The 20,974-nt window shown below is 57.2% G+C and overlaps 3 protein-coding genes across 5 annotated transcripts; all 3 read right to left on the bottom strand.

Annotated features, from left to right (window-relative positions):
- Nucleotides 1-105: 105 nt before the first annotated feature.
- Efna2 (ephrin A2) lies at nt 106-9,966 on the bottom strand. The gene is made up of 4 exons (XM_057771034.1): nt 9,572-9,966; nt 3,276-3,589; nt 1,510-1,575; nt 106-1,327 (listed from the first exon to the last, which is right to left on the bottom strand). The coding sequence occupies exons 1-4, from the start codon at nt 9,697-9,699 to the stop codon at nt 1,209-1,211; spliced, it is 627 nt and encodes a 208-aa protein (XP_057627017.1). The 5' UTR covers nt 9,700-9,966; the 3' UTR covers nt 106-1,208.
- Nucleotides 9,967-11,966: 2,000 nt separating this feature from the next.
- Nucleotides 11,967-15,354, bottom strand: Fam174c (family with sequence similarity 174 member C). Its single transcript, XM_057772302.1, has 3 exons — nt 15,140-15,354; nt 14,093-14,209; nt 11,967-13,598 (listed from the first exon to the last, which is right to left on the bottom strand). Coding segments are annotated over exons 1-3 (324 nt in total). The 5' UTR covers nt 15,346-15,354; the 3' UTR covers nt 11,967-13,597.
- Nucleotides 15,355-15,516: 162 nt separating this feature from the next.
- Cirbp (cold inducible RNA binding protein) lies at nt 15,517-20,108 on the bottom strand. 3 transcript variants are annotated; one of them, XM_057772300.1, is made up of 8 exons: nt 20,032-20,108; nt 18,413-18,521; nt 18,226-18,332; nt 18,009-18,147; nt 17,857-17,938; nt 17,521-17,591; nt 15,785-17,308; nt 15,517-15,665 (listed from the first exon to the last, which is right to left on the bottom strand). In XM_057772300.1, exons 2-7 carry the CDS (start codon nt 18,513-18,515, stop codon nt 17,292-17,294), a joined length of 519 nt encoding a protein of 172 aa, XP_057628283.1. In that variant the 5' UTR covers nt 18,516-18,521; nt 20,032-20,108; the 3' UTR covers nt 15,517-15,665; nt 15,785-17,291. The 3 variants fall into 3 exon arrangements, with proteins under 3 accessions (XP_057628283.1, XP_057628284.1, XP_057628282.1); XM_057772301.1 differs by having other exon boundaries at nt 15,785-15,891; XM_057772299.1 differs by lacking the exons at nt 15,517-15,665; nt 15,785-17,308 and having other exon boundaries at nt 17,341-17,591.
- Nucleotides 20,109-20,974: the final 866 nt, after the last annotated feature.

Genomic DNA, 20,974 nt, shown 5'->3' with positions numbered 1-20,974 from the left:
CAGACCCCCAGGACCCTGAGAGCAGGCAGGAAGCAGCAGGACTATCCCCAGAACCCTCCCACCTGTCCAAAGAGGGAGACCACACCTTACAGTTGGTTTATTTTATTATAAAAATACAGACTTCAAAGCCGAATGTGATGAGGGGCCGGCCACCCGTCCCCTGTCCCTACAAAAGCTCCCTAGCCACCCCTTGCCATGGCGGCCATCCACAATATACATTTATCTAGAATATATATAAAATACAGAGTGAGGAAAGGCGGGTAGAAATCCGAAATCCATAGAAATGCGTTGTGTGGCCAGCTTTACTGGGTCCTTTGCTCTTTCTGTATTTTTGGTAGGTAGCTCCCCTTTTCAGTCCTGTCCAGTTTTTTTTTTTTTTTTGGCGTTTTTTTCTTACAAACATTACTAGGTCACATGATTGGGGGGAGGGCTCCAACGGACAAAAAAACGAGTTTATTGCGAAGTGTTGTTTCTATCCTAAAAAGTCCACCCCACTCCCCCAACCAAAATAAAAGTCCCCTCGAATCGAAGGTCTGGAAATTTTTTTTTAAAAAAGAACTTCCATTCTGTCCTCAAGAATACATTAAAATAAATCACAGTACACATTTGCTGGTTTCTATTTACAGAAATAAAACGTCTTCCAGGCCCTGGAGATGGTTGTGCCTGGTGAGGGGCCCGGGTGGCAGGGTGAACTGCAGGGCTGAAGAGCTTTCTGAGATCTGAGGGAGGGGGGCTCAACAGTGGCTAAAAGAAGGGGCATGAGCCCCTGGTGCCCCACTGAGGGGCTGGCACCATACATCCCTTCTGGGTCAGGCAAGTCTATGGTGGGCTCCTTCTGAGACCCAAATAACAGAACCAGAGGAGAGGAGTGTCTGGAGGGCCCGGCCCACTCACCTGCTGGCCTGTCCCAATGTCACCAGAAATGGCCAGGGAATAAATTAACTAAAAAACACCCCTCAAGTCTTTCTGACTGAACTCAAACAACGCTGGGAGGCCTTGAACTCCCTGTTGGCCTCGGAGAAAGTGGCTTGGCCTGGCTCTCCTCCGCAGGCTTGGGAGAGCGTCACCTCCCTGGGCAGTGGGCGGCCTCCTCCGGGGGACAGCACCATGGAAGAGAAGCAGCGAGGATTTTGTCTCGGAGGCGGCCGCGCGGGTCCGAGGGCTGAGGTCAAGGGGTCCGGGTGGGGCTGGTGTCCTCCGTCCTGCCACTAGGAGCCCAGGAGGGTCCAAAGCACAGGGACCGTGGAGAGGAAGAGGTGGCAGCCGCCCAGGCCACTGCAGGAGCTGTTGCTGGTGAAGATAGGCTCGGCCTCGTACAGGGTCTCATCTGTGGGGACACAGGCTGTCAGCCAGGCCACACTGGGCTGGGCACTCTGGAAGGTCCCGGGCTTGGGGGAGGAGTTGGGATGGGACTCTGCAACCCCCAGCTCTCTGGGCCACTCATGGAGTCAAGGGCAGGGTGAGGGGACCTAGGTCCTTCCCAGGTCACTACACACTAAGGACACTCACTGGTTGGACGCACGTAAACTTTCAGCCGCAGGCAGGGACGGTCCACCAGGTTGGGAGGTGTGGAAGCTGGAAGAGAGGACAACTTTCTGGGGGCTCCACGCTCCCGTCTCCACATTGCTGACCCAACCCATAAAACTCTTCACCATGAGCCGGCGGTGGTGGCGCACGCCTTTAATCCCAGCACTTGGGAGGCAGAGGCAGGAGGATCTCTGTGAGTTCGAGACTAGCCTGGTCTACAGAGCTAGTTCCAGGACAGGCTCCAAAAACCACAGAGAAACCCTGCCTCGAAAAAACAAAAAAACAAAAAAAACAAAACAAACAAAAAAAAAACCTCTTAACCTTGTGTCAAACCCGAGGCACAATGCCCCAGGCGCCCACGTCTCCTCTGTCCAGGCTGAGCGAGGTACAGCTCAGAGCTTAGTGACAGGGTGAGACTTTTAAAAATTTATTTATTCATTTATTGATTTGAGACAGGGACTCTTTCTTTATGCAGCCCTGGCTCTCTTGGAAGTTTCTTAAAAACCAAGCTGTCATGGAACTCACAGAGATCCCACTGTCTCTGTCTCCTGAGTGCTGGGATTATAGCATACAGCAGGACACCTAATTTAGGGTGACTTTTTTTTTTTGGTTTTTCGAGACAGGGTTTCTCTAGCTTTGGAGCCTGTCCTGGAACTCCCTTTGTAGCCCAGGCTGGTCTCGAACTCCCAGAGATCCGCCTGCCTCTGCCTCCCGAGTGCTGGGATTAAAGGTGTGTGCCACCACCGCCCGGCTAGGGTGACATTTTAAACAAAAAAATAAAACAAAGCAAGGGCTGAGGAGGTGGCTTGAGGGGTACAGAGAATGCTGACCAAGAACCGAGACGCGAGTTCGGATCCACAGCTCACACGCGTGGAGGAGGCAGAGGTAGGAGGATGGCCCAGCCACATTTGGGTGTGCACTCTGCCGTCCTGTCAGAGTGGAGGTGAGAGGGACAAGGTGTTCAAGGCCCTCTTGGGCTCCCTATGGAGTTTGAGGCTAGCCTGGGCTACATGTGGGTGGCTCCTAGGCAGCTGGGACAGGAGATGCAGACTGGGGAGATGTGTAGTTCAGTAGACTGACCCTGGGACACCACCTCATGGTCTGCCGGCCACCCTCACCCATCCCCCATGCTGGGACTGGAAGATTAAAAAGTACAAAGTAAAAATTAACACTTGGGCTGGGCAGTGGTGGCTCACACCTTTAATCCCAGCACTAGGAAGGCAGAGGCAGGAGGATCTCTGTGAGTTCAAGGACAGCCTGGTCTACACACAGCAAGTTCCAGGACAGCCAAGGCTACACAGAGAAACCCTAGTCTTGGGGGAAACAAAAACAAAACCAAACACACAAACAAAAAATAAGCATTCGTTGCAGAGATGGAAGGAATGATTACAGTCCTGATCTTCGCGGGATTCTCATCTCAAAAAGAAAAATGTCATTTTTTTTCCTCATTTTCTGGGACTTCATTGTAAGAACCTTCTGCCCACCCCCACCCGCTTCTTGCTTGAATTAAAAGGAGAAGGAAAAAGAAGAAATGGAGTCTGGGGGGCACATGGGATCCAGTGCAGCCCCGGGGTGCTTGGAGGCCCCGCTTCCCATGGGGTCTCCCCAGGAGACAACTCAGAAATGGGGTTTCCTCCATCTCACCCTCCTCTTCCCAGGGTCGTGGGGCATGAGGCTGGATGACAGTTGGAAGGCACTGTCTGCCTCAGTTTCCCTGTTTGCTAAGGGAGCTAGCCTTGGCTACTCACAGATGTAGTAGTACTCGTGGCCAGGCCGGAACTCAAAGCCCAGGGAAAAGGGCGTGAAGAGTTGGAACTTCTCTGAGAACTTGAGGGGCCCCCCGGGCGCTGCAGGCCGGTTGCACTCCCAGCGCTTGAAGCCTCGCTGCCGGTGGTCGCAGGAGGCATGGCCCTCGCCGTTCACCATGTACAGGATGTACTGCTCCATGTGCTCTGCTGGGGGCAGCGGCGCCCCGTAGTGAGGGCAGTAGATGTCCAGGTAGTCATTGATGCTCACCTCCACCGTGTAGCCACCACGGTCACCCACGGCGCCCACCTGAAACCTGCAGGGGGTGGAGGAGGGCCGGTGAGGATGGACCCATCCGGTCCCCTATCCCCACCACCCCTGCCCAGCACCAACTTCAGCCTCAGTTTCCCTGCAAGGAGGCAGAGGACCCTCTCCTCGGCCTCCGGCAGGGTTGCAGAGGCTTGCAGGCACCGGAATCAAGCCAACCTTCCACGCTGTGTGATCCCAGAGTGTTTCCTGCCCTTCCACGCTGTGTGATCCCAGAGTGTTTCCTGCCCTCTCTGTGCAACTTCTTGAGATCACCTCTTCTAACTCCACCCTCCTGCCCACCTCACAGCGCTGCACAATCTCTCCCTCCGGCAGGTTCCCTGGTTTCTGGACAATTGCACCACTCCAGTTCTGCTCTCAGCCTCAGCCCTGGCGTTGCCCTGCTGTCCCCAGCTGTCCGCCGGGAGGACCAGCCTGACCCAGCCTGTGTCTTAGCGGACAGAGGTTGGCCTGTGGGGTTGGACGGCAGCTGCCCTTCCATCTCAGCCTCAGGCTACTGAAGCCGGAACCCTCAGATCTCACTGAGTGTCCCCCGGGTCCCTGTCATGTAAACGCAGGCCGAAGGGGGGGTCGAGGGGGTCCTGTGAGAACCTTTATTAGCATATGAAAGCCTGATAGCTGGGAGTGGGACGGACTGCCTGGGGCTCCTTCACCTCCCAGTATAGCTGGGGAAACTGAGGCCCTGCAAAGGGGAACTCGGAGCTTCCTGGTGCATCATGGGGGGGGGGGGGTCATTACACAGCACAGCGGGGGCTGAGGGTTCTGGGGTGCAGCGTGGGGGGGTCACTGTGCGGCACAGTGGGGGCTGAGGGCTTCCGGGCTTCAAGGTCATCCTCAACTACACAGAGAATCTAAGGCTAGCCCAGGATACATGAGATCCTGTCAAGAACAGCAGGGAAAAAAGGGAGCTGCTGCTCCTGGGCTCCTGTACCAACCAGAGGCCCGAGTGGGGCTTCCGGAGCTTCCCGCATGGCTCAGTCACAGACTTGGCAGATTCTTGGAGCCTCGGTTTCCCTCACACTCAGGTGTAATCCTCAGTGTGTCGACTGTCCAAGGTGTCCATCTCAGCTACTCTGTGACTTAATGTTGGAGGTCCTCTCACTTGAGGAGGCCGTGGGTGCTGGGATCAAACTCTGTCTACCCGAAATCGCTGACAAAGACAGAAAAGGACGTTGGCCGCACCTCTCCTCCGTCTTGTTCCCCACTGATCCTGAACTCTGCCCTTAGACAGCAGTGGGGCTACAGAGGCTCGGAGACACGCCTGGCCTTCCCCATGGGTTCTGGGATTTTTTTTTTTTTTTTTAAATTTTCGAGACAGGGTTTCTCTGTGGTTTTGGAGCCTGTCCTGGAACTAGCTCTTGTAGACCAGGCTGGCCTCGAACTCACAGAGATCCGCCTGCCTCTGCCTCCTGAGTGCTGGGATTAAAGGCGTGCGCCATCACTGCCTGGCGGTTTTGGGGATTTGAACTCGGGTCTTTGCTTGTACACAGCAAACCACTATGCCTACTCAGCTGAAACCCCCCCCCCCCAATGCCCACTGCTCACGGACGGACAGAACTGCAGACGCTGGTCCTCAGTAGACCACGGCAAAGATCTGTCAGCCTCACGGTCTCCCCAAATCCACGCCAGCTGTCCTGAATATAAACCAGACACCGGACCCGGAGGTCCAATACTGTCCACCTTTTCCTGGTCTCTCCAGGCTGCAACTTGGACCCTTGCACACGCCCAGAGCCCACCTTTCACCCTGGGCATGTACACAGTGGTGCTCAAGCCATGCGTGTTTCAGGGTACCCGGTGGATGAGGACCCCACCAGATGCTGGTGGAGGATACTACTACAATCACACCAGCTTTGCTGCGTTGGTGATATTCATGGTTCCAAGTAGGTGGGTAGCCAGGAGCCAGAACCCTACCCTTGCACTGGCTGGTGTCTGCAAGGCTGTTGGGGAAGGTGGAGGGCCCACCCCTAAAACAATCCCTGTGGAATTAAGACAAAGCCCAACTGTTCCATCTGCCTGAAGATGCAGAAAAGCAAGCAGACAGAGAGTAAACTCTCACTAAGGGGTTAATGGCGGCCCTGAGACTTCTCACACGAAGGCTGTAGTTCCTGGCTTCCACTCCTTGAAACAATCCTCCTACCTCATGATTTTGCCAGCTTCTCTCCTGGGTACGCAGGTGGGCTGGTGAGAGGCACATTGGGACTTGAAGCCCAGAGGTAACCATGACTGACCATCCCGTGCTCCCTTAGACACAATGACACACAGAGAGGTTTCATAGACCATGTCTGCTGCCCACAAGGGACATTACACAGGGACCCGTGGGTGCCGGAGGTCTGAAAGAGACCGGCGGTCAAATCTGCATGAAGAGAAGAAATGGGGACCCGGGCCTCATGTAGCCCAGGCTGGCCTCTAGCTCACTAGAGTTGAGGATGACCCTGAGCTCCTGAGCCTTTGCTTCCTCTTCTCTGTTGGGAGCAGCCTTCGTCACCACGCCTGGCTTAGAGCTCCAGACGGAGCCCTGGCTTTCCTGGCTCTCAGTGAGCACTCTTCCCGCGGAGTCCAGCACCAGACCTTTAATCTGTTTGTTCGTTTTGAGGCAAGGTTTCACGTAGGTCAGGCTGGCCTATAACTTACAGCAACTCCCTCTTCAGCTTCGTGTCCAGTTGGCAGGCGGCTACTTCTGGCTCATCTGCTTCCAAAGGCACCTGTTTGTCTCCGGCAGTGTTCTGTTCCCTCTGGGCACCTAGACTGACTCATTCTTCAGGACCCAGGCTCTCAACAATTCTGCCACCCCCCCTAAGGCCCGTCAACCACCAGGTCCTCAGCCCTAAATCCTCCAGGCCTTGCCTACCACTCTGAGCTCCCCAACCTTGGAGACAATCTTCCTCTTCCTCTTTCTCCTTTATCAAGACAGGGTTTCTCCGCGTAGCCCTGGCTGTCCTGGAACTTGCTACGTAGACCAGGTTGGCCTCAAACTCAGAGGTCCACCTGCCTCTGCCTCTACTGGCGTTAAAGGCGTGCGCCACCACCACTGGATGGAGGACAATCCCTTGCAAAACACAAAGACAAATACACAGCCAGGTCCCTTTCAGGAGGAGCGAGGCCACCAGAACCAGAAACCAGCCACACTCTGCTACAGAGATGGTGCCTGCCTCAGAAATCAGGTCTAGCCAGCAGCACCATCTTCCTATTCATGTGTTCTGCTGGTACCAGCGTTACTGCCCACATGGAGGTCACTTGGCATGGGACACCAGGTTGCCCCACTCTCAGAGCCTGGCCAGACTCAGCAGTGTCTCAGAGGTGAGTGACATCTGGGGCAACAAGAAATTTCCTATGATGTCTGCTTTGGATCCTCATGACCTGTCTGCAGGGAAAAGCAGCAACTGGTAAGGCCACTTCTGTGGATGGCTCTGCGGCTGCTGTGGGCACCGAGAGGATAGAGCTGTCCCCACACCAGCTCTCGGCACACACCTCACAGCCACGAACTCACACGGCGGAGGCTCACACCCTGACATAGACTTACTCAGGCGTGCCGCATGAAGATGTGTGTGCACCCCACTCTAGCGGACGCACGCATCCGCTCCCCTGCACAATCATGCGCACACGTGCACACACGCAATCACCCCAGCTTGCAGTGTTATGTCACAAATACCCTGCGACAGCCAGCTTTATGCAGACATGCATCCTGGGCTCCCCCGGAGTTGTGGATGAGAACATGCAGCCACATGCAAAGCCACAGGCCACTGCAGACTCCATGAACACAGGTCCATGAGCCGCTGGACAAAACCCACACAAGCTGCAGCTAGGTCACAGAATGGCTGAGCGGTCTGAGCCTGTGGTGGGGTGTCCTTGCCAGCCCGGCAAGCAGGTTACAGCCAGAAACAGGTCTAGAGACCCCAGAGGTCAGGGCAGGGTGTCCCACCAGGTGGATTGGTCAGGTAGACCTGGATAGGGGCTTTCGGGAGTGCCTGGGCAGGTGGGTGTGGGTGTCCATGCCTCCTTGCGGAATCACTGCCTTCAGAAAGACACCCCAACAGCCTCTGGGCAGGTGTGGGTGGACAGGTGGCCAGGAACATGACTGCCTGCGTGTGTGTCCCTCCAAGTCACATAGGCGTCCGTGTCCTACATAGACATGGGTACTCTGGAGCAGGTCCACCCCTCCCCCACTTCTGCTCAGTCTTTTGTGTGTGACCCATACTCACGGGGTCCCAGCATGCCCCCACTGCCTGTTTTATGTCACGCCACCCATCCTGCATCACACGAGAAGCTGGGGTATCGATCCTGCCCAGCTCCTCATACTGTACCCCATACTAGGTCCCCTCAGACCTAGCCAGCCCGAAATCATCCCTGCACTGACTCTTAAGACTCCATAGCAACCCAGACCCCCGTGTGCTGTGTCAATGACAAGGCCCTGAGGCATGGTGGTCAACTGTCCTCAGGCAGGGTCACCCATAGAGGGGAACCCAAGGAAGAGACAGGGACCCGAGGAGCCCCCCACCCCACCCCACACTCTATAGGGCTGGCTCTGCTACCTGCCCGGCCGGCCACCCTCTCAGGCAGCCTGTCCGGACTCAGCAACAGGAGGTGGTCGGCCTGAGCTGGACCCTGGTGATGAGGAGGACACCTCTTTCCTTCCTGAGACAGGGTTCCAACCCTGTGGCAAATGGGGACAACAGGGGCAGCCATGACCCCTTCTCTCCATCCCCATGGTCCCTCTATCCTCTTTTTTTTTTTTTTCCCAGACAAAGGACAGGCCACACTGGGGACAGAGACTCTGCAAGCTAAAACCAGAAAACTTAGGCCGAGGAAGCGCAGCTTACCCGGCTCCCTGCGTGGCCACGGAGTCCTAATCAAACCCACATTTGACCAACATTGCAGGAAGGCGATGGGGGGGGGGTAAGTGGTGGCCCTGCCAGGTCACTACAAGGCCCTAGGGTCCCTGCCCTCAGCCCTAGGGGACAGACGAATGGTAGGGGGCAGCCAGAGAGCTACCACTCCCATGAAGAGACACTGGTGGTTTCTCTGCAACTTTCTGTCCATGGATCGGGAGGGCATCCTGGCTGATGCAGCCGTACTATTTCCTCACCGGTCAGCGCTATACTGCGCCCAAGCATCAAAGACCCCAAGCCTGTCTCCCAGGAAACCCTCCAGCACCCACCCACCTCTGAGACCCTGTAACGACTCAGAAGGTCCTAAGCTACTCAGAACGTGGTCAGTGGGTATCCAACTTTTCTCACTCCGCCTGTAACAGAGGTTTCTGCAGGATCCCTGACTCTGCCCAGTGCCTAGCAGGGTCTGCCCCACAAGGTGCTGCTGGACAGCAGGGCTGGGTGCCTTTGCTGGGTGTGGTGGGCTGGGCACTTGGCCACCTGGGTCTCCAGTACCAGCTCCAATTCTCTGGCCATGACCTTGAAGCAGCCCCTCCTTGCACCCCCTCCTGCACCTCAGTTTCTCCAGAAGCTAAAAAGAAGGTGGAAAACGATATGCCTTGGTTGCACCCCTCAAACTGTCCTCCACCTCTTTGGTGCCTGTGGTCCCCTCTGTCCCTCTAAAGTGCCTGGGGGATTGGAGCAGCCCCTAGAGTGAGCGGAGGGGTAGAGAGGGGAACCTTGCAACTTCCCCAAGTTCATCTGGGGACCCACAGACAGGACTCTCGGAACCTTCGCAGAAGAGCCTCGTCCGGGGACTCTGGGTGTAAGGGAGGTCCCCAGGGAGCTCCACCAAATCCTCAGCCTTCCAGGATGCTTCCTTCTCCAAGAGGCCAGGGGTTCACGAGTGTTCCCCACCCCACCCCCGTGCAGTGCAAGTCCAGCAAAGGAACTCCAGAGTGTGAGGGTGCGGAGGGTTTTTCCCAAAGTCCAGGAGCTCTGCAGGGAATACTAGGCACCCCTGAAGTTCAGGGGTAGGTCCGCGCGCCGCAAACCCCAGAGCTGGGGCCTCTTGGGGTCCCCGGGGGTCCCCCCTACGAGCTTACCTGGGGTTGCTGCGGTTCCAGTAAACTGCGTAGCGGTCAGCGTTGGCTCGGGCCGGGTCCTCGTTGCGCGCACGCAGCGGCAGCAGCAGCAGCAGCAGCGGCAGCAGCGGGTGCTGCGCGGGCGCCATGGCCCCGGTGCTGCCGCCGCGCTAGCTCGCTAGCTCGCTCTCTGGCCGCCGCCTGGCCCCGCCGTCTCCGTCTCCGCCTCCGCCTCCGCGCGGGCGGAGCACCGCGCGCTTGGAGATCCCGCCGCCCCGCCTCTGCGCGCGGCCCCCACCGGGGACCGCAGGCGCCGAGAAACCAGGCGGCGGGAGGCGGCCGCAGCGCGGGACAGAGGCCCGGGGTCGTGCAATGCGCAAAGCGCTCTCCCGGGCTCCCCGGGCGCCGGGGCTCCCCTCGCCTTTGTCCCCGCTGGAGCTTCTAGGAGGGTCGCGGGCGCCCCCTCCCGCCGCGCCCCGGACCCTCCAAGCCTCAGCCGGGCCCCGCCCCGGCCAGACTCGCGCAGACTCTGCCGCGGATCCCCAGGGTCCCGCCCCAGCCACCCGCATCGGGCAGGAGAACCCCCAGAGCGCTGCGCCGGCCCCTCCGGGGCCCCGCCCTATGCAGATTGGACCTAAGGGCTGGTCTGCGCCGTGCCTGGCATCTCAGCACTCGGGAGGCTGAGGCAGGAGGATTGCCGCGAGTTCCAGGCCAGCCTTGGCTGCAGAGTGAGATCCTGTCTCAAAAGAAAAAAAAAAACAAAAACAAAAAACAAAAGAAAACAAAAACAAAAAAGTCGTAGGCCAGCTGTGGTGCTCACCTGTCCTCCCAGGACACAGGAGGCCAAGGCAGGAGGATCCAACATTCAAGGTCATCCTCAGCTACTCAAGGAATTCGAGGCTAACCTAGGCTACGTGAAACCCTTTATCAGAAAAAAAGCTAAAGTTCCAAGTCACCCTTGCCTAGCTTTTCACCCTCCTCGGCTGTACATCCTTGAGGCCCTTGGGAGTCACTTCCAGAACTCGGGGAACTCCCCCACACAGGGGAAAGGATGGGATAGAGCCCAGACACCGAGCTGTGTCCACCAGATGGGTTTCGCCATCTTGTTTTTCATTTGCTGGGTTCCGGGTCGAGTGCAGGGTGCGCGGGATCCTGGGGCACCTGATTCTTATAGTTTCCTCTGTGCGAGGACCGGGAGACGCTAAAGACTGGCAACGCTGCTGGGATGAGCAGGGCCAGGATGGGGTAGAACTTCAGGATGGGGTGGCCTTCTGTGACAAGCTCTGTGCTCCCAACACACGCACAGGGGGGGCGGGGGGGGCGGGGAACGGACAGGTTCTGAGATCTTCACCCGGACCTGAAGTCCCGTGCCCCAACCCCAGTCTGACCATGACCACTGAAATCCTTGTCTCTGTAAACCTGGCCCACACCTCTTCAGGTTTTGCTCAGGGATCTGAACTTTTCTGTCAAGGGTGTTCTGGGATCCCCAGGGCAGGCCCTGGTGGCCCCCACAGGAGGGCACAGGGCCACACATGTCTATCTTCTGCCCATAAAGGTGAGTGTCTCAAGGTTGCCCTGCGGGTGCATAAGCACCCCCTCGGCATGAGGAGGGCAGCCCCGATGGGGACCTATTGACTAGACTTGTGTCAGGTTCTGGCCAGGAGCGGCCACAAGGACACCTAGCAGGGAGGCCACATCCCCAGGCCTCATTTGCATGCTGGGGCTCCCGAGTCGAGAGCTGCCTGCCGCCAGTGGATTTGAGCAGAAAGCTTTCTGTTCTTGTCTGTTGTCTCAAGGTCAGATCCGGAGCGGGGACAGGAACAAAGGCGGCTGTCCCCCACTCTACCTCCCAAGCCTGTCGCTCCAGGCTCCTGAGGACACACAGATGGGGGAGAGCGGGGAAGCTGTTCAAGGGAACCCTGTCTGGCAACCACAGTGACAGGGACCCTGGAAGCCCTGTTCCCTCCCTGAGCAGCCTCAGTTCATGGGGTCGGTGGTCACTGGAAACCAGTCCCTGTTTTAGAGACAGTGGGAGGTCAGGGGTCACCAGGGGTGGTTCCAGATACATCTTGGTGTAGATCTGTCCCAGGTACTCCTGGGGCTGTGCGCTCAGGCTGTGGTCCACCCTACGGTCCCATCCGCACTGTGAAGGCCCTGGCCCGACCTAGCCTGCACCCATGGCCCACCACCTGCCACTCTTGGTACACAGGGCACGGCCTCAGGCCCCTGATATCAGAGTTTGGTGGCCCCCACAGCCATCCAAGGCCAAATCACCAGGAAGGAGGCGAAAAACATGCAGAGAGAAATTTCTCATTACAGAATAAATTGTACCAGGTTTCCTACCTGTGCTGTCAACTCTTGACTTCCTGGGGAGATGACAGTGACATTCACCTGCCCCCTTGTCCCCGGTGGAACATCTGAGTGCTAAGTAGGGTGCCCCACTGAAAGGTCTGGCTTGCTCACATACAGGATTGGGGACAGCAGGAGAGGCCTTGGCTTTTATTTTTTGCGTATTGTGGAGTGGCCGGCAGGGCCAGCTTATGGGAGTCAGTCCTTTCCTTCGGCCAAGTGGGTTCCAGGAATCCAACCCAGACTTGGCGGCAAGCGGCTTTGCCTGCCGTGCCTTTCTGCCAGGCCAGGATTTGGGACGGGTACAAGCAGGAGCGGTGTCCCGAGGTCTCGTGCTGGGAGCCGCCCCAGGCGTGTGCGCAGGCTGGCCAGGCCCCAGGCCTTCCATCTTGCCTGACAGGCCCTTCTCCTGGCTTTCAGCGGCGCAGACCAGCTAGTAGTGCATTAACCTTGATGGAACTGCCAATTATCCCTGCTAATGCCGGGGTGCAGTGACGGCTGACAGGCGGATGGTGGTGGGCCACCTTCCCTGTGCTGGTGAGGAGGCTGGGGCGGGGGCTTGGGTCTCTTCTGACCTCATTATACTAATCACCCTGCCTTTTGAAGCTTCAGCAATGACTGAGCTGTGGGATCAGGGGCGCAGATCACAAAATTTGTGGGACCAGGAACCAGGCCCATCCCAGCAGCCACAATACAAAGACGGAAACCAATCAACAATCAGGGCAGAGGGCCCCCAGAGCTGTGACTCAGGAGTGCTGGCTTCCCGAGTGCGGGCTGGGGGTGCAAACCATAAAGGTTTCCTTCGGGCAACAGGCCCAGCTGAGCAGGGACCCAGCCACTGGAGGGGACAGGCAGAGACAGGCAGGGGTGGGGCCACAGGATGGGAAGGGGGCACCACCCAATGGGTACCAACACTCCTAGTAGGCCCAGACAGACTCAGGGTCCCACCTCAGCCCAGCTGGAGAGTCTGTGGGGCATGGAGGTGGATGAAGACTGGGTATCCACAGGACAGGGTGGTTGGGAGGGTTCTGAATTGAACCTATTCCCAGGTGGGGTCCTGGGAGGCTAGGTGGCGTATGACTGCCATCTGGTGGCAATTTGTTGTTATGACGAGGCAGAATGGACTGGGGCTGTGACCTCAGGCAGCAAGTGATCCCTGCCTTGCCCCTGTAGGTTGTCTTCCCCACCCCGCCCAAGCTAAGACCATGGCTAATGTTGGCTAATGTTGAACTGCGGCCCAGAAGTACCTGGGAAACTATGCCGCAGCTGCCGCCTCCGAACAAGTTGGAGGAATAAATAGGTATCTCTAGAGAGTGACATCAACAGGCAGTCAGGAATGACAACCTCACCCACTTCACCAGGTTATCTAGGTGTGACGTCAAGGGGGAGGTTTCAGGTCAGCTACAAGGCCACTGCTTCATTTATTGTCCCCAAAGCAGCGGAAAGGCGCACACTGAGATCCCAAGGTCCATTCGCTCCATCATACCTTGTAAGGCTGCTTGTCACTTATGGGAGGCAGGGGGACAGAGCTTTGGGGGCCTCAGGTCTGTGGGCTGGTCTCAGTGAGGTGAGGTCACACTGTCCTGGCCTACGGAGCAGCCGAGGGGTTGTACAGACGCCTTCCAGGAAGGCTGACATCAGAGCCCGCAGAACACACGTCGTCTCTGGTCCTTGCAGCCTACCACCCCCACCTCAGTATCTGCAAGGGGAGGGACAGGACAAGACATGGGACTGAGTGATGCTGGCTCGAGGGGCCTCCGTAGTCCAGTCCAGCCCAGCCCAGCCCGCAGGAAAAGATGCCCCTTCCAAGTCCACCAGGGTAGGGAAGAGAGACCACAGAAAGTGCCAAAGCTGGTGTCAACCTCCTTCAGGAGCCCTGGAAAGTCAGATTTAGTGACTTTGGGGTCCTGCCTCTACAGCAGCCATCACCGTAACAGGACAGTCAGCCCTGATACCACTTGGTCAGCCCCAGAGCAGCTCTACTCTGTCCACAACCAGCTCCCTGTGAGGCTCTCACCTGGAACTCTCCTGGGTCTGTTTCCTGACACCCTGCCTTCTTGACCCTCATTGAGGGATTAGCCACACCTCCAGCCCTTTACTGGGGGACTCTAGGCGAAGGTTCTACCTCTGAGCTAGACCTGAACCCTATTTAGAGACATGGTCTTTACTAATTTGTCTCAATGAACTTCCTACCATCTCAGATTCCTGGTTTCAAAGACGGTCTCTTCCTCACTGTCCAGAGACGCCATCTCTTCATGCTCCTCCTTGTTGGTCAGAAGTCCATACCTCCTTCGCTGCGGCTTCTTGAGTCTGCAGGGGGCACAGACACCCTCAGAGCCTACTCCTGCCCACTCCAACCCCCAAGGTCCAAGCCACCTGCAGAATGTGAGTCCTTTTGTTGGAGGAGCTATAGGAGCAACTCTGGGCATGGTGAAAGCCAGGGAAGCGCATGCGCAAACCAGCCACAGCTCCCTGTTTAAAGCATAAGCGGCAGTCTGACAGCTAGAAAAAAAATGGAAAAATGGGGCCTTTTTTTTCCTGAGTCAGTGTCTTGCAGCCCAGGCTGACCGTTTAATTTTTTTAAATTAATTCACTTTTATTTTATGCACATTCGTATTTTGCCACGGGTGTTAGGTTCCCTATAAGCAGAATTAAAGACAATTGTGAGCTGTCACGTGGGTACTGGGAATTGAACTCAGGTCCACTGAGCCATCTCTCCAGCCCATGACCATTTAATTCTCTAGGTCAGATGACCCCTTAACTGCTGTCTCCACTTGGCAAGTGTTGAGATGACACGTGTGTCACCCCAACGCGGTGCTGGGAATGACACCCAGGTCTCTGCATGTTAGGCACGAAGCTTTAGCCGCCAAGCCTCAATTCTGCAGTGTTTGTTTGTTTGTTCTTTTGTTTTTGTTGAGTGTGGAGTTTATTGAGATAAAGGGAATGGGGAAGGAAATGGGAGAGAAAGACAGAGAACAGAAAGTGCCTCCTCTGAGAAAAGGCGGAAGGGAAGAGCGAATTTTGCGGTTCTTGCAGTCGGGCGCGGTTTTCTGCAGGCCTGTCACCACAGCACCGGGGAGACCGAGGGACGAGAATGGCCATCCTGAGGCCGCTGCCCACTTAGGCCAGCCCAGAAACCACAGGAGTCAGGACCAAGAGCTAGGCCGGATGCCCGCGTCACGTGCTCTCCCGCCCACCCCACAGTGACTTACTAGATGCTGATTGGACGCGCTAACGCACCTAAAAGCCCGGATGAGGAAGTAGAGCGCGATCAGGCCGCTGAGCCCGGTGATTACGTAGAACAAGCGGAGCAGCGTGGGACCCGTGCCCGAGGGCCCCGGGTGTGTATAATTGAGAGGTACAGCTGTCCAGCTCGAGTTTTCGGTGGAACCCAGGATGGCGCACGGGAGGAACAGCAGCAGCAGCAGCAGCGTGCGCGGCGCCATGCCGAAGCCGAGGCGGAAGTGAGCACAACCCCGCCCCACCCCGCCCCCAATGCCCCAAGCGTCTGCGGGATTTTTTTTTCTCCTTTTAGTGCCTGATTGGGGTGACAGGTGGGCGGCAAGACTCCTCCCCGCCACGCCTGAGTTATTCCCACTCCCACCATATCTTAGACCCAAGCAACACAGCAGGGTTCTGGGTCACAGCCCTTTATTCAGGCAGCCCCCCAACATTCTGCCCCAGCAACCACGCCAGCCCCAGCTTCGTTCTCTGGTTCTGCAGGAAGCTTGTGTCGCCTGGGAGCGGGTGTCAGCTCAGGAATTGCCTGGAAGGGAAGAGGAAGAGGACATGGGTGAGGAAAGCCCAGTCCAGCCCCGGGGGACCACCAGACCTCTGAGAACCCTGGGCGTCCGGGGACTCCAGCCCCAGACCCCGTGCACTCACCTGGCCGACTGTGTGCAGTCTGCGGCTCTTGCTCCTGGGGAGCCTCCTAGGACCCGAAGTCACGGCCACAGCCATTCTCCCATGGTTCAGGTTGGCTCCCCTTCATCCTGCCAAACAGAGGCGCGTGACCCCGGCGTCCCCGTGGTTCTGCAGCGCCCTCCCGCCTCCCAGCCTCTCTGCTCCCACCCTCACGGCGCCCACGTGGCTCGTCCCAAGGTGGCCAAGGCCCAGGGCATCAGCGCCCTTCTGCAGCCCCTGGGCAGAGCCAGGCTCGCCCTGCTCAGCAGCCTCACGGACTCTGGGCAAAAACTAAGGACAGCAGCGCGGGTCTGAAGCCTGTCAAGCAAGGAACAAAAACAGGTCCACAAAGGCAGGCACCCGGTGGCTCTGGCCGGCCTCGGGAGGACTGGCAGTAGGTACCACCAGTTTGACCCGACTTCCAGGAAGCAAGGGTCAACCCCAGGCCCAAGTTTCCGTCCAAGTGAGCTATAAATCAGAGGGATGCGACACGAGCGAAAGTGTTACCTCGAGGCACAGGCCAGCTGCACAGAGCTAGCGGGGGGAGCAGCAGGCGAGTCTCGGAGGGTCTGTGGCTCGCGTCTGTCCCCCGAGGGCTGCGGCTTCGGAGGCTAGCAGAGAATGCCTGGAACTGGCGGGCGCAGCCGCTAGGCAGCCTCACTGGCCCTCCCTGTACCCGGCCCTACACTGGCCAAGGCCTCTGCCGCCCGCTACCCCTCAACACTGCCCACTCCCGTTCCCACTGGGCTGCTTGGGCCTCCCGCACTGCCCTGCCTTCCTAGCTGCTCTGCTGGCCACGGAGCCGCAGCTCAGTGTGTCGGCAATGAAAGGGAAATGGTCAGAGTGAGGTTCGTTTCACACCGTCTTTTAATCGGCTTCGTGAAGCCAAAGAAACTGCGTACAAGAATTCCTTAGCCACTGTGAATACAACATCGATGGAGTATGCATGTCTTCAGTAAAAAAAAAAAGGACAATATAAATAAACACTTCCACAGCCTGCTGGACTGCTATGCATCCCCATGGGCCGCGACCTGTGCCCAGTGGGCAGGACCTGCTGTGCTCCACAGAGGAGCTGGGGAGCTGGAGAGCCATGGCTTGCTCAAATAGAGTCCATTTCATCCCAGGAGGGGTGGGGTGCCAGACTTCATGGGCAACCACACAAAAAAGAAAAAACAATACAACCGAAAAACCCAAAAAAAAAAAAAAAACGAGCAACCAAAAACCCACACAACCCCGACAATTTAGAAAAACCCAAAACCCATGGCTCATTGTAAAAAAGTAAAATCTGAAGTACTTTCAAAAACGTTTTTTATAATGCTTAAAAAGACAGCGCTTCCTTAAAAAGAAAAGTCTGGTCACGAGGCCATCTCGATGGGGCAGAACGGAAAGGACCACAAGAGTGGGAACAAGGTGCTCACTACACAACGTTCAGCGAAGCTCCCCCATCTTAATTACAGCCATGGAAGGACGATCTGGACGCAGAGGGCTTTTACTCGTTGTGTGTAGCTGAGGACAGAAGCGGGACAGTGTAAAGGCACTGGAGCTTGTGCTCCGCCCGCACGGGAGGTGGCACAGGGTCCCATGCACCTGGCGCCTGGTCCTGTGCAGCAGTTCTGGTAGCTGTGCCCCAGGCTGAGTGGCCTAAGTTGCTGAGGGCACAAGGGTTCACCAAGCCCAACCGCAGGCCACTTAGGTGGCGTCCCTGGAGCCAGACTTACCATAACTGTCGTAGCTGTCTCTGTAGGACCCGCCGGAACTCCGGTAACCATAGCTACCACCCTGACTCCGGCTGTGGGAGGACACATGGACATTAAAGGGCACATGCCTAGCAACACTGGGCTCAGCCCTGCACTAAGTGCAGCTGGCAAGAGTGGGTTCCTAGTGGGGGCTGCTTGCCCTGTACTGAGGCCCTGGTGCCAGCTGGGTATTCAGCAGACAACAAAACAAAAACACCTGCGCCCTTCAGCTGGGGCAACCCTCCCTCTGCTCATAGCCTAGGCCCAGCTGCTGCCACCAAGGCTGAGTCATCTCCCTGGGGCTCCCATCTGGCTCACCTGGCATAGTAGTCTCTGGAGCCTCCATAACCTCCACTCCGGGAATCAAAGCGACCACCTCCATAGCCTCGGTCTCCCCCACCTGTAGATGACAGGACAGTCAGGAGTCCCTACAGCAGTCCCACCACCAGTCCAAGGCCCTCAGCACTCACCTCTAGAGAACCCACGGCCCCGGCTGCGTCCCCCGCGGAAGAAGCCTCGGCCTCCAGCGGAACCACCCCGGTATCCACGGGACCGGTTGTCAGAAGACTTGCCAGCCTGGTCAACTCGGATCTGCCGCCCATCCACAGACTGCCAAACAGAGGGAGGGTCAGCATGCCTACTCCACACCAGACCCATGCAGCCCAAACTGGCTGACTTGATCCTCACCTTCCCATTCATAGCCATCATGGCGTCCTTAGCATCATCAATGTTCTCAAAGGTGACAAACCCAAAGCCTCGGGATCGCTGGGTCTCCCTGTCCTTTACCACCACCACTGTAAGGGAGAGTCATTAGTTGTGCCCAGTCTGCCCCAGAGCAGAAACCAAGAACAGTGCTCCCTTACCCAAGTCTCACCTTCAGAGATCTGCCCATACTTGGAGAAGACCTGCTCCAGTGCCTGCTCGTTGGTATCGAAGCTTAGCCCTCCCACGAAAAGCTTGCCTTCGTCTGACGCCATGGCAGCCTGCACACACCACAAATGTTTTGCCTTAACCCCTCCTCCACAGACTGAAGCCAGATAGCATACTCAGCCTTTTTAAAAGCTTTTGAGACTGGACCTCCCTTTACAGTCCAGGACGGTCTTGGAACTCCCTGCGTGAGCGTAAGTGCTAGGATGCTGCAGTCCCCGAAAGCTCTGAGGAGTCTCCTGCCCCTTCTCTACGTTTGTATACAGAAGTGACCCATGATCTTCCTGGGGAACCTGGCTCACACCGTCATCCAGCCATTCAGGCCACTCCGGTGGAAACATCAGACAAAGGACTCTGTGGAACAGCTTGGGACTGTTTGCAAACACACCTGTCATCCCAGCCTTTGGGATACGGAGGCACAAGGGTCAGAAGTCCAAAACCAATCGCAACTACACAGCAAGTCTGACACGAGCCTCAGCTACATGCTCCATCTCAAAACCAGACACAAGGAAGTCTTTTCGGCTTTATCATCCCAAACCCACATCTAGGGCTGTCATATAACTCAGGCTGACCATAAATGGTGGTTCTATTGCTTAAGACAGTGAATTCTAGCCCCTTTCCTTTAGTGGGTCTTCATTAGTCTTGTCCAGAAAACTCCAAGGTCTGGCTCACCCAGCCAGAATGGCATGCTGGAAATTTATTCACTTTTTACAAGAGGATGAGTGTGGTTGGGGACAGAGATGGCAGCGACTTCCTAGCCTCACCAGCTGACAATTGGGTCAGAGAAGCTTCACTGAAATACGTTTTTGGGTGCTGTCAGGGAGCTGTGACACTTATGGGATGCATCCTGGGGCCACAGCTCACTCAACCAAGGACTAGAGAAGTGCTTTTTGCTTGGTGGACTCCGAGAGAGGAGGTTGGCCTGAGAGGCGTGGCTATAGAGGGGCGTGGCATTTTAACAAAGTCATTATTGGCTGGGGAGAACGAAGACCTAAGGGGTTGGAGAACAAGCCCACTATAGTATTCCTGGGCCACTATACCTGGGAAAAACAAATTTGGGACGTAAAAGGGCAACATTCAAAACTACATGTGCTTTTTTTCCCCTCGTGAAACTACACAGGGAAGACGGAACCGAGGCACAGCCACCTGGAGTAACGGGTCACGAGCGACCCAGCTCCACATCGGCGGACAACGGGGCTCTGGAGCTAGGCGCGCCCCGCCCACGGAGCAGCGCATGCGCCACGCGCGCACCCTGCGCCATTCCATCCGGGCACTCCGCAGTCCCGCCATTTCGCCGGCAAAGCTTTTCAAAGCCTCACGGCCGCCATTTTACAAAGCCCACCATTAAGTCGGCATCAGCCCGTGGATGACGCGCGGTGGAGGACGCCCTCCGGGAAGCGTGAGGTCCCGGTGTCCCGCCGCCCGCCTCGCCAGCGGCGGGGTGGACTCCAACCCGGGCCCGCCCCCAAATCCCAGGGGCGTGCCGCTGCGGCTCCGCCTCGCCCGGGAGTCACAGGCCGCCCGCCGCCCCGGGCCCCTCAGAGCCGGTGCCGCCAGGGCCCTCACCGCTGAGCCGGGCAGGTCCCTGACGCGGGCGGGAAGACAGCGCGCCAAACACACCCAAGCCTCCTAACGCGCGAGTGCGAGGGGGAGCGCCCGAGTCCCGCCTGATATACCCCTCCCCTGGGGCCCCGCCCCCGCCCCGCCCACTACGCTGCACTGACCAATCCGACGCGCCAGACTCGGCAGCTCCGCTCCGGTGGAGGGGCGGGACTGTCCCGGCTTCGCTCCTGCCCGCGCGGAGGCGCTGAGCATTCTGATTGGCTGCCATGTGCCCAGGCCGCATTCTCCCGCCCGCTAGCGGCCAGGGGGCCGGGACAGCGCGTTTCGGGGGCGGAGCTGACCCACTTCCGCGTTCCCCGCCCGGTTGGCCTGCGGCGGGGAACAAAGACCTTCAAGGCTTTTGCTACCTCCGTGGGACTCACAAATAAGGCAGGAACCTTGACATATCGACTTCACACTTCTCCAGTCTTTTTTTTCTCCCGATATTTTTATTACATTTATTTAGCTGAAGTGCGTGTGTGGAAGCCAGAGGACAATTTTCTGGGTCTCTCCTCATCAGCATTAGCGGCAAACGCCTTTACCCACGGAGCCATTTCCTCTAACCCGAATCCATCTGACTTCCCTAGTGTCTCCCGATACAACTGACGCTTAGGCTCCCCGACATCCCATAAGGTCATCCCAGTATTGAGCTCCTCTTCAGACTTGTTGCGGTACCTCACGTGCACCCAATTTAGTTTGCCTACAAATCCCATCTGCTCCATAACTGCCATTTGAGCCCTGGTTTCTGCCCTCCCCCAAGCAGGTGCACATCACCACATCACACAGCTGGTAGAACGCCTGCATCCCGCACTAGGATCGAACCGGGGGCCTCAAGCAAGCCTGAGCCTTACCCTCATCCCCTCACTGGGGGATTCTAGGCAGGGGCTACACAGACCTATATCCGTAG

The sequence above is a fragment of the Chionomys nivalis genome, chromosome 6, assembly GCF_950005125.1.
Source record: "Chionomys nivalis chromosome 6, mChiNiv1.1, whole genome shotgun sequence".
NCBI lineage: Eukaryota > Metazoa > Chordata > Mammalia > Rodentia > Cricetidae > Chionomys > Chionomys nivalis.
Note: the sequence above shows the minus strand (reverse complement) of the source record. Positions and strands in the feature narration are given on the sequence as shown.

Coding starts and splice junctions, on each gene's coding strand:
- Efna2 (XM_057771034.1), bottom strand. CDS start 9,699: ATGGCGCCCGCGCAGCACCCGCTGCTGCCGCTGCTGCTGCTGCTGCTG. Junction 1,576..3,275: donor CCACGAGTACTACTACATCT/GTGAGTAGCCAA, acceptor CCTCTCTTCCAG/CTTCCACACCTCCCAACCTG. Junction 1,328..1,509: donor AGTTTACGTGCGTCCAACCA/GTGAGTGTCCTT, acceptor GTGTCCCCACAG/ATGAGACCCTGTACGAGGCC.
- Cirbp (XM_057772299.1), bottom strand. CDS start 18,515: ATGGCGTCAGACGAAGGCAAGCTTTTCGTGGGAGGGCTAAGCTTCGAT. Junction 18,148..18,225: donor TGATGGCTATGAATGGGAAG/GTGAGGATCAAG, acceptor TCTGTTTGGCAG/TCTGTGGATGGGCGGCAGAT. Junction 17,939..18,008: donor GGGCCGTGGGTTCTCTAGAG/GTGAGTGCTGAG, acceptor TGTCATCTACAG/GTGGGGGAGACCGAGGCTAT.
- Fam174c (XM_057772302.1), bottom strand. CDS start 15,345: ATGGCGCCGCGCACGCTGCTGCTGCTGCTGCTGTTCCTCCCGTGCGCC. Junction 14,210..15,139: donor TTCCTCATCCGGGCTTTTAG/GTGCGTTAGCGC, acceptor TGCCCCCTGCAG/ACTCAAGAAGCCGCAGCGAA.